Source organism: Dipodomys spectabilis, unplaced genomic scaffold (genome assembly GCF_019054845.1).
Source record: "Dipodomys spectabilis isolate Male_0828 unplaced genomic scaffold, ASM1905484v1 ptg000824l, whole genome shotgun sequence".
In the NCBI taxonomy this organism is placed as follows: Eukaryota; Metazoa; Chordata; class Mammalia; order Rodentia; family Heteromyidae; genus Dipodomys; species Dipodomys spectabilis.
Window position 1 is genome coordinate 55,529 of NW_024871501.1, and position 18,416 is coordinate 73,944.

The 18,416-nt window shown below is 52.7% G+C and overlaps 1 protein-coding gene across 1 annotated transcript; it reads right to left on the minus strand.

Moving 5' to 3' along the window:
- Positions 1 to 4,702: 4,702 nt before the first annotated feature.
- LOC122102660 (voltage-dependent P/Q-type calcium channel subunit alpha-1A-like) lies at positions 4,703 to 17,951 on the minus strand. Its single transcript, XM_042673395.1, has 2 exons — positions 17,606 to 17,951; positions 4,703 to 4,848 (listed from the first exon to the last, which is right to left on the minus strand). The coding sequence occupies exons 1-2, from the start codon at positions 17,949 to 17,951 to the stop codon at positions 4,703 to 4,705; spliced, it is 492 nt and encodes a 163-aa protein (XP_042529329.1).
- Positions 17,952 to 18,416: the final 465 nt, after the last annotated feature.

Sequence of the window (18,416 nt, forward strand, 5' to 3'; positions counted from 1 at the left end):
CCTGGGCTTCAGGAAGGGGCTGGCCGGCATGCCCAGCCCCATGACAGCTGGCTTCCTCCTCTGCTCCCACCAGGCCCCACGGCCCCCCACGGGACCCAGAGGCAGGGCCGGTCACGCTCAGCGCTCAGCGCTGCCACAGGAGTTAACCCCTCTGAAGACTTTAACTCCAAACCAGGCCGAGCTCAGCGGCTCACACCTGGAATACCAGCTACTCAGGAGGCTGAAACGTGAGGATCACACTGCGAAGCCAGCCGAGGCAAGCAAACAGTCCACAAGAAAGCCAAAAGTGGAGCTGTGGTTCAAGTGGTAGAGCGCCAGCCTTGAACAAGGAAAACTCAAGGACAGCCCCACAAATAAAATAAAATAAAAAGTAATGCCAGAGCATTTCTACAAATAGGGGTTGGGTTGGGAGCTTGACACTGGATTACAACCCTCAAGCTCACAGATCGGTGGAATCTCACACCTTCCATTAGAGCCGGGTGATTATATTTAGCCATAAGTGACCGTGTTTTGTATTATTATTCATAAAAAGTCATTGTCAAGAATTAATATTGAGGGGCTGGGAAGGTGGCTCAGTGGTAGAGCGCTTGCCTTGCATGCATGAGGCCCTGGGTTCGATTCCTCAGCACCACATAAGCAAAAAGAAAAAAGCCGGAAGTGGCGCTGTGGCTCAAGTGGTAGAGCGCTAGCCTTGAGCTGAAGAGCTGAGGGACAGCGCCCAGGCCCAGAGTTCAAGCCCCAGGAGCGACACACACACACAAAAAAAAGAATTAATATTGACTATGCATTTAGATCTCCACACATAATGCATAATAATCAAATCAGAGAAGTTTCTCTGTCCCTTAAAATCATTTTTTATTAATTGCTCGCTATTCTTTTCTTCTTTTGTTGTTGTTGTTTTTGTGTTGATCCTGGGTCTTGCACTCAGGACCTGGGCGCTGTCTGTCCCTGAGCTTTTCGGTCCAAGGTTTGCGCTCTACCCCTTACGACACAGCCCTGCTCGTGGTGTTTTTGCTACTTAATTGGAGACAAGAGTCTCAGGGACTTTGCCTGCTCAAGCTGGCTTTCGACCTCATCCTCCGCATCTCAGCCTCCTGAGGAGCTGGGATCACAGGCCTGAGCCACTGGCACCCAACTAATTGCACATTGTTTTCAGGGGATTCCAGAAATCCTAGAAGAGAGAATCTCTGAGCATTTGGAGCACGAAACAATGACCCATGTTGGAGATGATGAATTTGTCCAGGGCTTGTTCTCCATCCAGATAACAATTACATAGGTCAATTTAAAAAGAAAAAAAAATGTCTGGGGGCCGGTGGCTCACGCCTGTCATCCTAGCTACTCAAAGAGGCTGAGAACAGAGGATCACAGTTCAAAGCCAGCCCGAGCAGGAAAGGCTGTGAGACTCTGATCTCCAGTGAACCACCAGAAAACTGGAAGTGGCGCTGTGGCTCAAGTGGTAGAGCGCTCGCCTTGAGCTGAAGAGCTGAGGGACAGCGCCCAGGCCCCGGGTTCAAGCCCCACAACTGGTTAAAAAAAAAAAAAAAACGGTTTGACATAGAATAAATTCCCCCCATATACCAACACCACTGGTGTGAGAATCGGGTGCTTGCAAGAAGCCGCTACTGGCTCACGCTGCTATTGAAACCCCCTATTGGTCACATTGAGCTCACTCCAGAACCCCGGGGGCGAGGCCGGCCAGCGACCATCTGTGACAATATGTCTACCCCGGTGAGCTGCTTTGGCAAGATCACAACCTGGCTTTTCTCACCCAACGACGCAAGCCTGGAAAGGAACAGACACGAGGGGGAGGGCAGGGATCATGCCTCCTTTGGCTTCCAGGCCACGCAGTCATTTCCAGAGCACACTAACCTCTGCCCTGAACTGCCACCATTCATTGCTCCCTGCCCTTCCGGCCTTCCTGCTCCTCTGCCTCCTCCCCACGATCTTCACCACCCCACGCCCCCCCTCAGCCATGACCAGAACTGAATCCCACAAAGGGGTGAGTGTATCACCATTCCCTAGGGGAAAATACCTATCTGTCAAACTACCTGTCCATCCACCCCTCCCATCTACGCACCTATGTCTCCATCCGTCCATCATCTATCTACTTAGCTACCAATAATTGATCATCTAATATCTACAGAAGTTCTTTGATTCACTCCTCAGAGAGTGATCTGGACCTGTCCCTCCTTACAGGACTTGTGGCCTTTCTAACTATCCATCCAGTCCCACTGGTTGTCTATCTGACAGTGATGAAGGCAGTGATTCCATGGGTCATGTTTACTGCTACAATGCAGTCTCTGCTCATTTCAAATACATGGCTCAAGTCCAACACCAGTGGCTCACGCCTGTAATCCTACCTACGCAGGAGGCTGAGATATGAGGATCGTGGTTCAAAACCAGCCTGGGGCAGAAAAGGCCATGAGATTCTCTTATATCAAATGAACCTGCAAAACCCAGGCTGGAGGCCTGGCTCAAGTGGTAGAGCTCCAACCTCGAGAAACTTTGAGAGTCTGAGTTCACACAATAGTACTGGGGGAAAAAAACCTTCCCTTTTAGAAAAAAAGGCTCTACCACTTGAGCCACTGCACCATTTCTGGCTTTTTCTGAGTAGTTTATTGGGGATCAGAGTCTCACGGACTTTTCTGCCCGGGCTGGCTTTGAAATGCGATCCTCAGATCTCAGCCTCCTGAGTAGCTAGGATGACAGGCGTGAGCCACCAGCGCCCATCTTCAGAACTGGTTTTACGATACCAAAGAAAACAAGCCACAAAGGAAAAGTTGTCTAAATTCAGCACAGTAAACAAAAAAAGTGCTGTTGATCAAAAACATTCTTAGAAAGAAAGAAAACTCAGCCCAGAGGAGATGTTACACAGCCCGAAATGAGTGACAAAGGGCTCATTACCACAATATGCAAAGATCACCTACAAATCAATACGCGAAAAAATGAAAGCCTAGCTCGCAATCCAGTCGGAATTCTTGAAGCTGGAGGCAGCAGCAGAATGAAATGATGAACATCAAGAGCGTATATAGATATATAGATATTCATACATACATATTTCCCTGTCTCTAAGCAGGGATTGCAAGCTGTGAGGCCCCAATGCAAACCCAGCAGCACAAGTGAGAAAAGCATGATGAAAACAAATGTGGCCACATCAAATTTGCTGACAGGGTTGTGCGGCCGCCAGAATGCCGCGGCAGCTGAGCAGGAACGTGGGGTCCTGCCAGTGCTCAGGACTGTGACTTTTGTTTTTGGTCAGTCTTAGGGCTTGAACTCTGGGCCTGGGCGCTGTCCCTCAGCTCTTCAGCTCAAGGCGAGCGCTCTACCACTTGAGCCACAGCGCCACATCTGGTTTTCTGGTGGTTTACTGGAGATAAGAGTCTCAGGGACTTTCCTGCCTGGGCTGGCTTTGAGCCAAGATCCTCAGATCTCAGCCTCCTGAGTAGCTAGGATGACAGGCTTAGCATGCCCCCCCCCCCGCCCCCCTCCGTACTTGGATCAGGGAAGTATTTAGTCAAGTTGAACATGCACAAAACATCATGGTCAGCACTCTCACACAGAGGAGGCAAACCTCCATTGACACCCAGCAATGAGGGTCTCCCCAGACAGGAAGGAACCCATTCGTTCATCCTCCACGAACAAGAACTTGACCATGAACAGGCTTCAAGGCCCTGCAGTCAATGAGAACCACTGAGTCAGACACAAAACAACCCCACGGCGGAATTCCAGTCCCAGGCAACTGGGTAGCTGCTGTTTATTCTTCCTCTGTCTTTCTTTCTGTCGGCCTGTCTACACTGTGTCTCAGTGTCTGTCTGTCTGACTCTATTTCTCTATGGTGCACACACACACACACACACACACACACACTCACACACACACAGAATCAGATAAACACAGGAAGAACAAGAACACAGAGCTCAAGGAGCCAGATAGTAAAAGGTTTGGTTGTTGTTGTTGTTTTTTAATATATATATATATATTTTTTTTTTCTTTAAGAAAGAAAATACCCAGACAGAAAACACAAGACAACAGACACAGGAAATGAAAATGGGTGTTGGGTGGCAGAAGGCAAGGACACGGGAATGAGAAATGGGGAGATAGGAATAGACGGACTGAAGACAAGATGGGCCAAGATAAGGAATGGGACCTAGGAGCTGCAAGCGGCCGCCTCCCATCTGACTCCCCTCTCTCTGCCTTCCCTTCCTCCATTGCGCGCTCGCTCTCTCCCCCCTCCGTCCATCTTACAACACACACACACACACACATCAACACTTTTTTGTCGGATAGGGTCGTGCAGTGTATCTCAGGCTGTCCTTGAACTCACAGCTTTCTGCCTTTCTCACCCCACTGCTGGGATTACAGGCATGCACTACCATGCTGGTCCTCTACCGCGCCTCCCTCTCCCTCCTTCCCCCCTTCTCTCCCCCTCCTTACCTCCCTCTCTCCCTCCCCCCCTCTCCCCTCCCTCCCTCCCTCTCCCCCCCTCCACCCTAATACATTTTTATCAAGTGATCAAAACAGCGTCTGAAGCAGGAGGGCCGGGAGCGGGCCGCCCACGGCGGCGCACGGCCTCCACGCCGGGCCTCCTGCCCAGCTCCGGTGCCCAGGAAGCCGCGGGGCTGCGGGACCTGGCCGCCTGCGGCTCTCGCCCCTCATTAGCTCCACTATCAAAGAGGACTTGTAGGCCTCATTTATTAAACATTTACCGGGGAGACACCCAGCTGGGCTGAGCCTCTGGTCGGTGGCAGCGCCGCGCGCGGAACACGGCGCCCGCTGCTCGGATCAGCCAGGATCCGCGGGGCCCCGCGGGCGCCAGGCGCTTCCAAGCCACGCGGGTAGATAAACGCCCTCGGGAGAAATGGGGCACAAGGGCTGGTGAGCCTGGGGTCCCTCCGGGGTGGAGGAAACACGCTGGGATTCAATGGCTGCGCCCCGAACGCGCCAAACGGAATATGGGAAGCAGAAGAAAGTAGGTGGGGGCGTGGCTAGGAGGCGGTGGGCGTGGCTTGTGGGTGGGCGTGGCTGTGTTGAGAGGTTGTGGCTCTGGCGAGAGGCGTGGTTTGTGGTGGGTGTGGCTCAGCGATGGGGCCAGGGGTTCCTTGGCGGTGGGCGTGGCTGGCTGGAGGCGTGGCTAGCACGGGGGCGTGGCTGGCGTGGGGCGTGGCTGGCGGGAGAGCATTTGCCTGGGCTCCATCCTCAGCACCACACACACACCAGAAAAATGGAGCCATGTACCGCCACGCGCATGCCGCCTCGGCTTTCTTTTCTTCCGTCTTGTTTTGATGGGTGCGGCTGGGACGGACCCCAGGGCCTCGGGCATGCTAGGCAAGCCCGCTACCCCCGAGTTCTACCTCCAGCCTTCCTTTTTTTTAAAAAAAATGAGGAAAATAAAAAGCTCACATCAAAACTCGCTTTAAACAGGAGCTGAGCTCTAGCTATTAGACAGCCGCCAGACCATTGACCTCTACTCTGGAAACGAGCACTCATTCACAAAGGGAGCGCTGACTGCCCGGGCCAGGCACTGGGCTCAGCACTCGGGATTGTCAAACCACTGATTCATCACAGACCAGCGGGGCGGTGCCGGCAGGCCCAGAGACACAGAGAGGAGGAGCCTGCAGCCCACAGAGGCCAAGCGGCGCACCCAGAGGTCACACAGCTCCAATGATAAACCACCTACTCACTACCCAATGACCCTCCACCTGAGCTAAACATTAGAGAGCTTGGAGGAATTGATGCTATAAAGGTCAGGCATCATGGTACACACCTATAACCCCAGCACGTAAGAGCCTAAGGTAGATGGATGGATGGACATATGGATAAACAGATAAGTGAGTGGATGGATGGATGGATGAACTAGGTAGATGGATGAATGGGTGGATGGATGTTAGATGGATGGAGAATGGATAGATAGATAGAGAATAGATGGATGGATGGATGGGTATATGGATAGATAGATGAACCAATAGATAGGTAGATGAATGGATGGATGGGGATGGACAGGTGTGTAGGTAGATGGATGGATGGGCATGAGGATGAACAGATGAGTGAGTAGATGGATGGATGGATAGAGTAGGTTGATGGATGGATGGATAGATGGAGTAGGTAGATGGATTAATAGAAACTGATGGATAGATGATGGATGAATGGAGGGATGGGTGGGTGTGTGGGTGGATGGATATATGGATAGATAGATGAATGGGGAGATGGATAGTTGGATGAATGGATGGATGTGTAGGTAGATGGATGGATGGGCATGTGGATGAACGGATGAGTGAGTGGATGGATGGATGGGTGGGTGGGTGGGTGGGTGAGTGGAAAGGTAGATGGTGATGGGTGTTAAGCCCTGAGTATGGGGATGGAGGGCAGCATTCATCATGCCAAGAGCCCAGAGAAAGTGAGGCATGCCTTCAGAACCAGGCGACAGGAGGAGGAGAAGGAGGAGGAGGAGGAGGAGAGGGAGGAGGGGGAGGAGGGGGAGGGGGAGGGGGAGGAGGAGGAAGAGGAGGAAGAAAACGGGAGCAGTGGCAGCTTTCATGACAACACTTCCAACTCCAGCTGAGATTGCCTTCCATACACTCATCTATATTTATATCAACGAATCTGTCTGTAGCAGGCTTGTTGTTGAGCGTGTAGGATCTAAAGTTCACAGAAAACTGACTTCGACACCCAGCTAGGAAGACAAACTGTAAATTAAATTTAAGTCACCCCCAAAACCCTACATCCACCCACTCCCCTCAAAGAAATTCCAGGCCATCCTGACAGCAGGGATTTCACCACACGGGGCTGAATAACTCCTTCGTCTGCGGGCTGCCCCCGGGCCTTTGCAGATGCTTTAAATACCCCCTGCTTCCTACCCCTCTAGGTGTCAGTATCTCCTCACCCCCCCCCCCCACAATCCGGCATTCGTGACTACCAAAAATGGCTTCAAACTTTTGCCAAAAGTTTCCCTCAGGAACAGAAAAAAGAAAGAAAGAAAGAAAGAAAAATCACCACCACCACCTCCAGTTTTCAAATGTAACTGTGCAGCAGGGAACCCAGGAATGTTGCGAATTGATGATCTTTGGCCATTGTCAGCAATTCTCACAATCTACCTGGCTTCTGGGGGAAAGAAAATCCCTTCCTAGACTCCAAGAAAGCACTAAGAACAGTTTTTAGCTGTACAGAGACCAGGTTTCTGTCCTGAAAAGCAAAATCAGGACCAAGGACAGCGCCTCGTCCGCTATGGCAGCCACAGGGAGTACAATACCATCAGATACGAATGGTATCTGGGTTCTGGGTTGTTACCACCAACCCATACAGCACCGGCGTGTGAATTTCAACAAGACATCCATTCTCAGGATGTTAGGGTCATCTGTCACAAAGGGTCACAATAAAGACCCCTGAGCTGCCCTCCGTTCCCATACTGCCATAATAAACACACAGCTCTCTGATGCCCGTGAGGTGTTAATGGGGTGCTTTGGGGCAGTGTACAACCTGAGCAACTGCACAGGGCAGCACTGGTATGTTCCCAGAGGAGTGAGTGGCAGAAAGGAACGAGATGAAACACATGAAAATGTTTTCAGGGCTGGGAAGGTGGCTCCGTGGTAGAGCACTTGCCTCGCATGCATGAGGTCCTGGTTTCAATTCCTCAGCACCACATAAGCAGAAAAGCCAGAAGTGGCGCTGTGGCTCAAGTGGTAGAGCACTCACCTTGAGCTGAAGAGCTGAGGGACAGCGCCCAGGCCCAGAGTTCAAGTCCCATGACACACACAAAAAATAAAGAGGAAGAGAGGCCCCTTACTGGGCCAGCTTTGAACAACAGTGCTTCAGGCACGAGAAAAGAGCCAAGGCCAACACCTTGAGAAGCAAATGAGCTGTCTTAGCGCAAAGAGCAGAGAATGGGAGGGGTTGAACACCAAACAGGGGCCAGATCCACCCATCTGCCCATCATCCATCCATCTCCCTGCCCATCCACCCGCCTATCCATCATCCATCATCCACCCATCCATCTACACATCCAACCACCCATCATCCCTCTATCCACCTATCCATCCATCCACTGACCATCTATCCATCCATCTACCCATCCAACCATTCATCATCCATCCATCCACCCACCCATCCATCATCCGTTCATCACCATTCATCAAGCCACCTGTCCATCTACCCATCCACCCACCTATCCATCATCCATCATTCATCCACCCGTCCATCCATCTGCTCATCCATGTGTCCAGACCTCCATCCTTTCTCCCAGAATGCCAGGGAGAGAGAATAGAAGTGATGGCAACCAACCAAATGCAGGGGTGTGGGTGCATGGGAATCATCTAACCTCTGGCTGGTGTATAACCATCCCAGGTGTGTGCCCAGTGTGCCTGGCAGACAGCTATCCACCATGATTTGCTTACTATTTGACCCACCCACACAGAGGAAACTCAAAGAAATCCCACTTCCAGTCCCAGTGCTGAAACAAACCAAAAACAAGGTGTCTCCAAAATTGTAATAGGAGTTGTCAAAAACGCTGTTTTCTTCATCATTATCCAATTAAATATTCAAGCAAGACACGGCTTAGGGAGAGCTGAGGGATAGAAGCAGAAATCCCTGTCTTCTACCTCCAGGAAATGCTAACTCGAGGTGTTTGGCAAAACATGCAATGCTGCTGGCGTCCATAAAAGCAGGTGGCATTTAATAGTCACTGGGAAAGGCACCGCAGGGCCGGAAGCAGAGACACTTGACCATCCCCAAGTCAATAAGAACCCCAGAAGTCCGAGGGAAAAGCCAAGCACTCACCTCCACCCAGGGTACCCAACTCCCCTCTTCCCACCTGTCCGCTTTCCAATCTAACCAGGGTCAGCCTGTCTACTTATCTATGCCCACATATCCACCCGTACACCAGCCCTTCCAAACACTCACCATCCATCTACCCATTGGTCCACACACCTCTCAGCCAGCAGCCAGTTCATTTAGTCATCTACCTATCCTCACCCAATCTCCCAGCCACCAAATATTCATCCATCCTATCCGCCTCTCATCCATCTTCCTTCATCCCACCCATCCTTCAGTCCACCAGTCCATCTGTCCATCAATCCATCTGTCCATCCATCCCTGCATGCAATCATCCATCCACCTAACCATCTGTCCATCCATCCATCCGTCTACTTGCACTCATCGACCCATTCTTCATCCATCCACCTACCCGCTCTCTCAAGAGCATAGGAAGGGGCAGGGCAACACACTTCAAAAGCCTGCCATGAGACCTAGTCACTTCCTTTGTTTTGATATGCTGAGAATGGAAGAGGGAAGGGATGGCTAGGCAAGCTCTTTATCATGGAGCCAGGGCCCTGCTGCTGAGCCATGCCCCCTAGCACTGAGCCATGCCCATTAATGGTGAGCTTAATGCAAGCCAATACAAGAGGTGTATGTTCATACAGCATGCAGCTGGTGTCTCTGAAGTGCTAACAAGTCTACTGACTCAGCTTCATTCAAGTGAATGCCCTGACTTCGTTAATTCATTCACAAATTATTGACTCACACACTCTCACTCTTCACAGTAGCTAAATAACAACAACAACAACAACCAAGAAACATCCCAAATGCACATCATTCGGGAAAGCTGACATATCAATGTTTGAGTCATCCCAGAATATTATACAGCACTGAAAAATAGAAATGACCGGCAGCTACACTAAAAAAAAAAAAAAAAAAAAAAAACCAAACTCTCAGAAGCATAAAATGGAGTACAACAAAAAAGTACAGAGAAGAAGAAAAATCAGATGCATATTATTAAAAGACATTGAAGAACTACCTAATCATTCTCTCATCAAATAGAAATGCAAAGCCGAGCACTGGTGGTTCACACCTGTAATCCTAGCTACTCTGGAGGCTGAGCCAGCTCTGGTAGGAAAGTCCATGAGACTCTTATGGCCACTTACTTAGCAAAAAGCCAGAAGTGGAGCTGTGACTCAAGTGGTAGAGCACCAGCCTTGAGTGAAAAGGCTCAGGGACAGTGGCCCAGGCCTTGAGTTACATGTCATTTGTGGGTCTATGCAGAGACAGGCAGCTTCTTAAAGAAGTCAGGCATTTGGGGATTAGAGATGGGGTCACTAATTAACCCCAGCTGTAACCATACCACTACGCACCTATAAGAAAGAACCAGGAGTCTCCCAGGCTGAGCAGAAGATAAAGCCACATGCTGGGAAGTGAACTCGGGGCCTCACACTTGCTAGGCAGGTGGGTGCTCTACCAATTGAGCCACAACTCCAACTAGTGTTGCTTTAGTTACTTTTTTTGGGAAGTCCGGTCATGGGGCCTGAACTCTGGGCCTGGGCACTGTCCCTCAGCTCTTCAGCTCAAGGCGAGTGCTCTACCACTTGAGCCACAGCGCCACTTCCGGCTTTTTTCTTTTTGCTTATGTGGTGCTGAGGAATCGAACCCAGGGCCTCAGGCATGCAAGGCAAGCGCTCTACCACTGAGCCACCTTCCCAGCCCGCTTTAGTAACTCTTTAAGCAAGCTAGGCTGGCTATGCATTCACTACAATCCATCTCTAGTTCCTTCAGACCAGGGGTGACAGGAGTGCACCACTGTGCTTGGTTTATGAATTAGGATGAGTCCTCAACCATTTTCTGCACATACTGTCAGGGAATCCGCATCCTCCTGCCTCCCATCTCCCAAGGAGCTGGGATTACAGGCATGCACTATGCGCCTAGCCCCTGACATCAGAACTTGATCTGCATGCAATCACACATTTTACTTCATAGTGCCAGCATCACTTTTGCTCTTGTCAGCTGCTTTTAGGAAGCTTTACAAGAGCAGGAAATTTTTCCCCCCGTGAACTGTCAGGGCAAGAACTGTGGCCTTCCTCGTGGGTTTGCTGCAAACTTAATAAAAATAGTTCACTAAAATATTGGGTTAGAATTTGCTCAGATTTCTTTTTTTAAGGGGGAGAAGGTGGGAAAGCCAACTAGTTCTGCCTTTTCCTGGACAGAGTCCCCAGATGCTGGCCAGGCAGTGGGCCGAACCCCTGTCCTCTCTCAGGGATTAGAAACTAATGGCTTAAACCAGGGACAGAGGCTCATGCCTGTCATCCTAGCTACTCAGGAGCCTGAGATCTGAAAGTCCATGACTCTCTTTTTTTTTTTTTTTTGGTCAGTCATGGGGCTTGAACTCTGGGCCTGGGCGCTGTCCCTCAGCTCTTCAGCTCAAGGCCAGCACTCTACTCCTTGAGCCATAGCACCACTTCTGGCTTTTTCCGCTTGTGGTGCTAAGGAATCGAACCCAGGGCCTTATACATGCGAGGCAAGCTCTCTATCACTGAGCCGCCTTCCCAGACGCGGTGAGATACTTTTCTCCAATAAACCACCAGAAAACTGGAAGTGGCTCTGTGGCTCAAGTGGTAGAGCACTAGCCTTGAGCTGAAGAGCTGAGGGACAGCACCCAGGCCCACAGTTCAAGCCCCACGACCAAGAAAGAGAGAGAGAGAGAGAGGGGAGGAGGGAGAGAGGGAGAGAGAGGGGGAGAGAGAGAGAGAGAGAAAGAGAGGGAAAGAGAAAGAGAGAAAAAGAAAGAAAGAAAGAAAGAAAGGAGGGAGGGAGGGGGAGGAAGGGAGGGAGGAAGGGAAGGGAAGGGAGGAAATAAGTAATGGCTTAAAGTTGCTTCTCTGTGTGTCCCGACACTAAGACTTGAACTCAGGGCCTCATACTCTTATGTGACTTTTTAGCTCAAAACTGATCCACAGCTCCACTATGGTTTTTTGCTTATTCATTGGAGATAAGACTCTCCTGCCCAGGCTGGGTTTGAACTGAGATGCTCCAATCTCAGCCTCCTGAGTAGCTGGGATTACAGGCGCGAGCCATGGGTGCTGGCCTTGCTCTGTGGGTTTTGAAATCAAACTCTCTGGAACATGTCTTGAACTCTCAGAGAATCAGGGAGAAGGAAGGCAGGAGAGGTGCCCAGGGGATTAAGGTGGAGCCAAGACCCCCAAGTGCTTTCTGCTCATGTGTGGCCTGGGGGTTGATTTATTGTGTTTTTGAAACAGGGTCCCATGATGGAGCCCCGGGCTGGCCTGGGATTCATCATCTTCCTTCCTCTGCTTCCCAAAGGCCGGGATTACAGGCATGTACCACTATGCTGGGTGAATAGCAAAAATCAAAACTAATATCTTTGCGACTTTCTCCTATGGAATTTGCAGTGGGTGCCAGGGGGGAAAGGGGAGACAGCGAACTCCTGAACACAGACTCGTTCTGAGCTGGACTCCTGACCAGCACCAAAGGACACAGAGGAGGGCAGCAGGAGGGGAGGCAGGGGAGTTAATTACACCCTTTAAACCTCCTCTCCACGGCTCTGCAGCGGGAGGGGCCCAGGGGGAGGAAGAGAATTAATTTTATCTTCCACCGAAGGGACTGGAAAAAAAAAAAAGTGGGCCAAGTGCATGGATACATCTCTTTCCCCTGAATGCTTCCAGAAAGATCTGAGAACACAAACTGCCCAGAGGCTAAAGAAACTCCACATTCAGACTAAGGAGTCAGACCGAGGGGTGGGGGTAGCTGCAGTGCCCCAACTCCTACCCCAAGTCCCCCATTCCTAGCCACACTTCTACCCCCCCACACCCAAAGAACCGCATGGACGATGATGAGCACTGCTGGTTCAAGTCCACCCTACCACCTTGGGCCAGGGAAAAACATGCCCATGCGCTCGCTTCTGGGAGGAGCCCCCAAAAGAAAAGGATTTTCTTAGAAAGAAAAAAAAAAGTCCAGCCATCCTAGAGATCTTTGTTCCTCCAAGTCCTCCACCCACATCCACACCTTCTGCACCCAAACCCCCCAAAACACAGGCTGTGGGTGGCTCCATGCTGAACACGAAGGTAGATGTTTCTTCCTGCACTCAACCAACAACCTAACTCAGACAGAGAAACGAAATGAGATTCCTCAGTGCCCAAACGTCAGCATCGGGCAGCTCCAATCATGATCATCCACCCTGGACACGCCCCAAATGCCTCCAGGGAAACAAACTGGAGTCCGTTGGTACTGTGAAATACTACACAGCCATGAAAAAGGATAAACCATTATCTCCATGCACCACCAGAAAGACACAAGCTTCACATTGCAAGATTCTATACACACACACATATATATGTATATGTATATATATATATGGTTGATAGATAGATAGATCATATATCACCTGGGAAAAGGCAGAGCATAGGGGGAAATCAGGTCATGGGTTACAAGGGGCTGGGTTCTGACTCAATGGGAAGCCAGGAAATATTTTGGGGTTGAGGGAGTTGTTCCATATTTCCATCTGGATGGTGGCTACAACTGCATATAAACAAACAAACAAACCTCAAAACTCAAAAGTATAGCCAGGCATGGTGGTGCCTACTTATAATCCCAGTGCATGGGTGGCTGATGTAGAAGGATCACAAATCGGAGGCCAGCCTTGGGTGACATCACAAGACACTATCTCAGAGAGAGAGAGAGAGAGGAGAGGGAGGGAGAGAGAGGAAGGAAGGAAGGAAGGAAGGAAGGAAGGAAGGAGGGAGGGAGGGAGGGAGGGAGGGAGGGAGGGAGAAAGGAAGGGCAAAAAGCAACACCTCATCAGAAAAGCAAAAGCACCAATAGCTCTCATCTCAAGTCTGCTGGGCCCGTTTTAACAAGGCTTCCCGCGATCACCACCTCCTCCATGGGCCACCAGCCACCGAACAGATTCTCCTGGACTTATGATGCCCTCCAGAAGTGTAAAACATCGGGAACAGAAACTGCTCGGAACCCCCTGAGCTTCCAGGTCCCACCGCCGGCGCAGCTCACGCCTGTAGCCCCAGCTACTCGAGAGCTCAGAGGTAGCACACCCACTGCGGCATGTGTGAGGCCCGGGACTTACCCCCAAGGGCACAAACACAAAACAAAACTTTGTAAATTTGCTTTCTGATAGGTTTTTCTTTTTCTCCCCTCCCCCCATCTTTTTTTTTTTTTTACTTCAAAATTCTGGGTAACAGATTGTTCTCCACTTAAGACCAAAAAAAAAAAAAAAATTCCCAGTGGAAAAGCCAGGCTGATTCTTATTTCTCCGAATGTTGTTCTTTTAGAAAATACCAGCCAAGCTTATGTCGTAGAAAGATCCTACAGCTCATGTTGTCCTTCTGCCCGCTTATTCTAGAACCTTCTAGAACATTCCATAGTTCAGGACAGGGTGGGATTGATCATGCACATTCCTATTGCCTCAAAAAAGGTGAACACATGTTTCCATTTGGGTTTTCTTCTTTAAGATGATCCCTAAAGCTAGACACCATGGCTCACGCCTGTCATCCCAGCCACTCAGGAGGCTGAGGGGGGGAGGATCACAGTTGGAAGCCAGGCTGGGCAGTTAAGTCCATGAGACTCTTATCTCCGATGAACCACCAAACAAGCTAGAAGAGGAGCTGTGGCTCAAACGAGGTGAGCTCCCGGCTTGAGCATAGAAAACTCAGGGAGAGTGCCCAGGCCCTGAGTTCAAGCCCCAAGACCAGCACACACACACACACACACACACACTAATTCTCATGGGGAGGGCTCAGCCTGAGGGGCTCAGGAATAAGATGTTCCTCCCTGCTGAGAAAGAAAGCCAGGCCCCGTCTGCCACAGGCAAGACCATCTCTGAGTTTGTGTTTGGACTGAAGTTCCGCCATCACGGCCGAGTTCACAGTGCCACACACGGCGAGAGGCCGCTGCAGTCCCCGCCACCTGCAGCCTTCCGCCAGCACCCTTTCTTTCCCAAAAGATCTATTATGCAGCCATGAAAAAGGTGGGAAAACCAGACAGGAAATACACACCACGGGCATCGATTGATCAATTGCTGGGGGGGTCATGTGATCCAGTATTACAAAACGACGCAAAGGTACCACCTTTGGTCACTTACAAAGGTCCAGCGCCAGGCCGGTTGTGTACTTTTTCCAAAGTGTTCAGTGGCCTGGGGTGGTGGGGGAAGAGGGGCAGGAAGCAGAACAATCATCACTTTTGTCTGGGATTGGACTACTGGGCGGGAGAGAGATGTGCAGAGAAATTTCTGGAATACCTGCTTATGATTGATCTCTTAGCCTAGCTACAGGTCCAGACAGAGCTGAGCACATGCTAGGTACTGGTAGCTCATGTCTGTAGTCCCAGCTACTCAGGTGGCTGAGATCTTGGGGGTGGAGGAGGGTGTGGATCATGGTTCAAAGCCATTCCAGGCAGGAAGGTCTGTGAGACTTTGGATTCCAATGAACCACCTCTCCCAACAAAAAAGTGAGAAATGGAGCTGTGGCTCAAATGGTAGAGCACCAGTCTTGAGGAAAAGAAAACAAATAAACAAAAATACAACTCATGCAGCACCCAGGCCTTGAGTTCAAATCCCAGGACACACACACACACACACACACACACACACACACACACACACACACACACACACACCAGCATTCTGGCTCCCTGGCATTTGGCCCTGCGCTGGCCTCCACTCACCCAGCCTACCCAGAGCCTGTGCCTCCTGGACCCAAAAACAGAAGGAAAAACAATCAAATCTCTGTGCTGGGTGAGTTTTTTTTGACAGATTGGTGATGGGGTGAGGCGCGCGTGCCAGAGGGGGGGGGGAGGAATAAAACTCTGCAGAGAGAGAGAGAGAGAGAATGGGGGGAATACAAAAGCACAAACTCATCGCCCAAGTCTGCCCAGAACAAGGATGTTCTCCTTAGGCAAGTTGGTCAAACAAAAGCTCCTGTACCCCAACCTCTCCTCCCCCCTTCCCCCCCCCATCGCGGGGAGTGGGGGCCCGTCACCCCCTTCCCACACCAACAGCCACCAGCTGTGCAGGCACCAAGCCTGCTCAGGGTAAGGTAAGGACATGAACGGCTCTACCTCCTTCTCTTCCTCTTAAAAGGCCCAAAGCCAGGCTCTGAGGGAGGGAGGCAAGAAAGCCCCAACTCCAACAGAAATTGTTCAGCCTCCCCCCCAAAAAATGTGCAGAGTGATCAGAACTCCATTTTACCAGCTTTTTTTTGGGGGGGGGGGGTGGAGATTTCAGTTTTCAAGCAACCTTGGCCAAAAAGATGGACCATTCAACGGCACAAACCCAGATCCCGCCCTGAGGAGCAGCCAGGGACCCAGCATGGGCAGGAAGAGGGACGCCACCCCAAAATAGCACCTCAGCCGGCCATATCTTCATTCTCCTCCAGCTCACACAGATCGTGCACAGTCCAAAAACTTCATCCCCCTCCCAAGAAGACACCGGCCCCAAGCCACCACCGCCACCCCAGAAATAAATCAACCTGCATCCTTAAATAGCAACCCCCAAACCTTAAAGGGCCCGGACCTGGTGAATGAGTACACACCAGTCACACACACACACACACACACACACACACACACACACCAGGGTCGGGGGGCCATGGCTATACCTTGGGGTGAGGGGGCATGCCACCCCATCTTTGCCATACTGAGGGTGGCATTGGGGTGCAGGTGAGAAGCACCGGATGGGGACCCCCTGAAGGGTGGCCAGGAGGCCCGGGGAGCAGGGTGTGGCCCCCCTACTTGGAATCTGGGTCACGCTTAGATAATGACAAGAAAGCACCGCTCACCAGCCCGCTTCGTGCCAGTCGCCGGGCTCTCTACTCTGTGGGTACCTGGAAGCCTGAAAAGGGGGGGTGTATTTTGGTAATATTGCCACCGAGGAACATATGTTGGGGTTTATCTTTTTAACCCATTTTCCTCCATGTTTTTCATTAAAGAAAAAAAAAAGCATTTATCTGCCCAAGATTGGTTCTCGAGGTGCCACTGGGCCTCCCTAAAACACAAGCCAGGCCCAAGGCCCGGCTGCTTCACCCTGGCTTTCTATGACAATAACCCACATAGGACTGTCACAGGCCAGGAGCCCCAGGAAGGCAGGTTGGGCCCGTGGGTCCTGGCACCCCCAAAAGCTGGCCAGCTGTCTGATCAGTGGACCTCCAACCCTCGGCAGGGGGCCCTGAGCACCCTGCAAGCGGGACTCCAGCGGTCCCCAACTCAGGCAAGGGCTCCCCTCCAGGATGTCACCCCAGAAGGATCACAGCGGCCCTGGGAGCCTCCAAGCTTTCCTGGAGGGGGGATCTGCCTGGGTGGGAGGTTGGGGGAGCAGGGGTTCAAAGATCCAAACTCCAGAAGCCCCCACAAGGATCCTGCGTTACCCTCAGGCCTCCATCCCCTTCCGGAACCCACCCTGACCACACTTGGGGTGTCATCAGCACTCAGCACCGCTCACCTTCTCCAAGCCCCCAGCTCACCGCCAAGTGTACCCCAGGGCTCAGCACTGCCAGGATGGAGCCCTACTTTGCTCTACTCCAAGGTGGGGGGATCTTGCTTAACCCCAGAAGACCACCCCCACACACACACACAACTCCCATCGATCCCAGGGTCTCTCTCCAGGGCTGGAAGAGGGAAGGAGGGTTGGAGGGATGGGTGGAGGGGTGGATGGAGGAATGGATGGATGGATGGAAGGGTGGACGGAAGGATGGAGGGAGGGAGGGATGGGTGGATGGAGGGAGGGAGGGATGGATGGAGGGGTGGATGGAGAGATGGATGGAGGGGTGGATGGAGGGGTGGAGGGGTGGATGGAGGGACGGCAGGGGAGGGGGAAGGGGGGCACGGGGCCGGGGAGAGGCGCGGGCGCCCGGCCGGGGCAAAGGATATGGCCATTCGGTGATCTTTTTCGCGTATTTCCTCACCACGTTGTCCTCGCTGAACAGGAAGAGGGAGCGGTTGACGGTGAGGCAGTTCTGGCGCACGGGGATGGGGTTGTACAAGGCCATGGTCCGGGCCCGCTGCGCCATGGATTGCTTGTACATCCTCTGCGCCCCGGGCTGGCCGCCCTGCCGGCTGCCCCCGGCGGCTCCGCGGCCGCCCGCGGCGCCCACGACCACCCCGGCCGCGGCGCCCGGGCCCGCGCCGCCTCCCCCGTAGCGGGCCGGCATCTCGTCTCCGAAGCGAGCCATTCTGCGCGGGGAAGGAGAGGCGCGGTGAGCCGCGGGGCGCTGCGGCGAGCGGAGAGCTGCGGCGGGAGGAGGCGGCGCCGAGGCGATGCCCCCCGGCCCCCTCCCCCCGGGCCCCCCGGGCCCCCCGATCCCCACCCCATCCCCGCCGCGACCCGCCGCGCGCCCGCCCGGCCCCGCACCTGCCACTGCGGAGCCCGGGACCCAGCCCATCGGGCGGCGGCTCCGCTCGCGAGGGCGACGCCGGGGGGCTCGGGGGGCTCCGGGGGGGGCTTCGGGGGGCTCACAAGGGCGCTGCTGCCCGGCCCCAGCCCCGGAGCGGCATCGCAGTCGCCGGCGCCGCCGCCGCAGCTCGGGACATCTTCCTGGCTGACCCCGGGAGAGGGAGGGAGGGAGGGAGGGAGGGGCGGGAGGAGGGCGCGCGGGGGCGGGGCGGGGCCGCGGGGGGGGAGGGGAGGAGGGAGGAGG

What these genes read in the sequence shown, in the direction of transcription:
- LOC122102660 (XM_042673395.1), bottom strand. Translation starts at nt 17,951, where the DNA reads ATGGCTCGCTTCGGAGACGAGATGCCGGCCCGCTACGGGGGAGGCGGC. An exon ending in CCGCGCCTCTCCCCGGCCCC is followed by an intron (nt 4,849 to 17,605) that starts GTGCCCCCCTTC and finishes ATTTCTCCCGAG; the next exon opens with GGCGTTTATCTACCCGCGTG.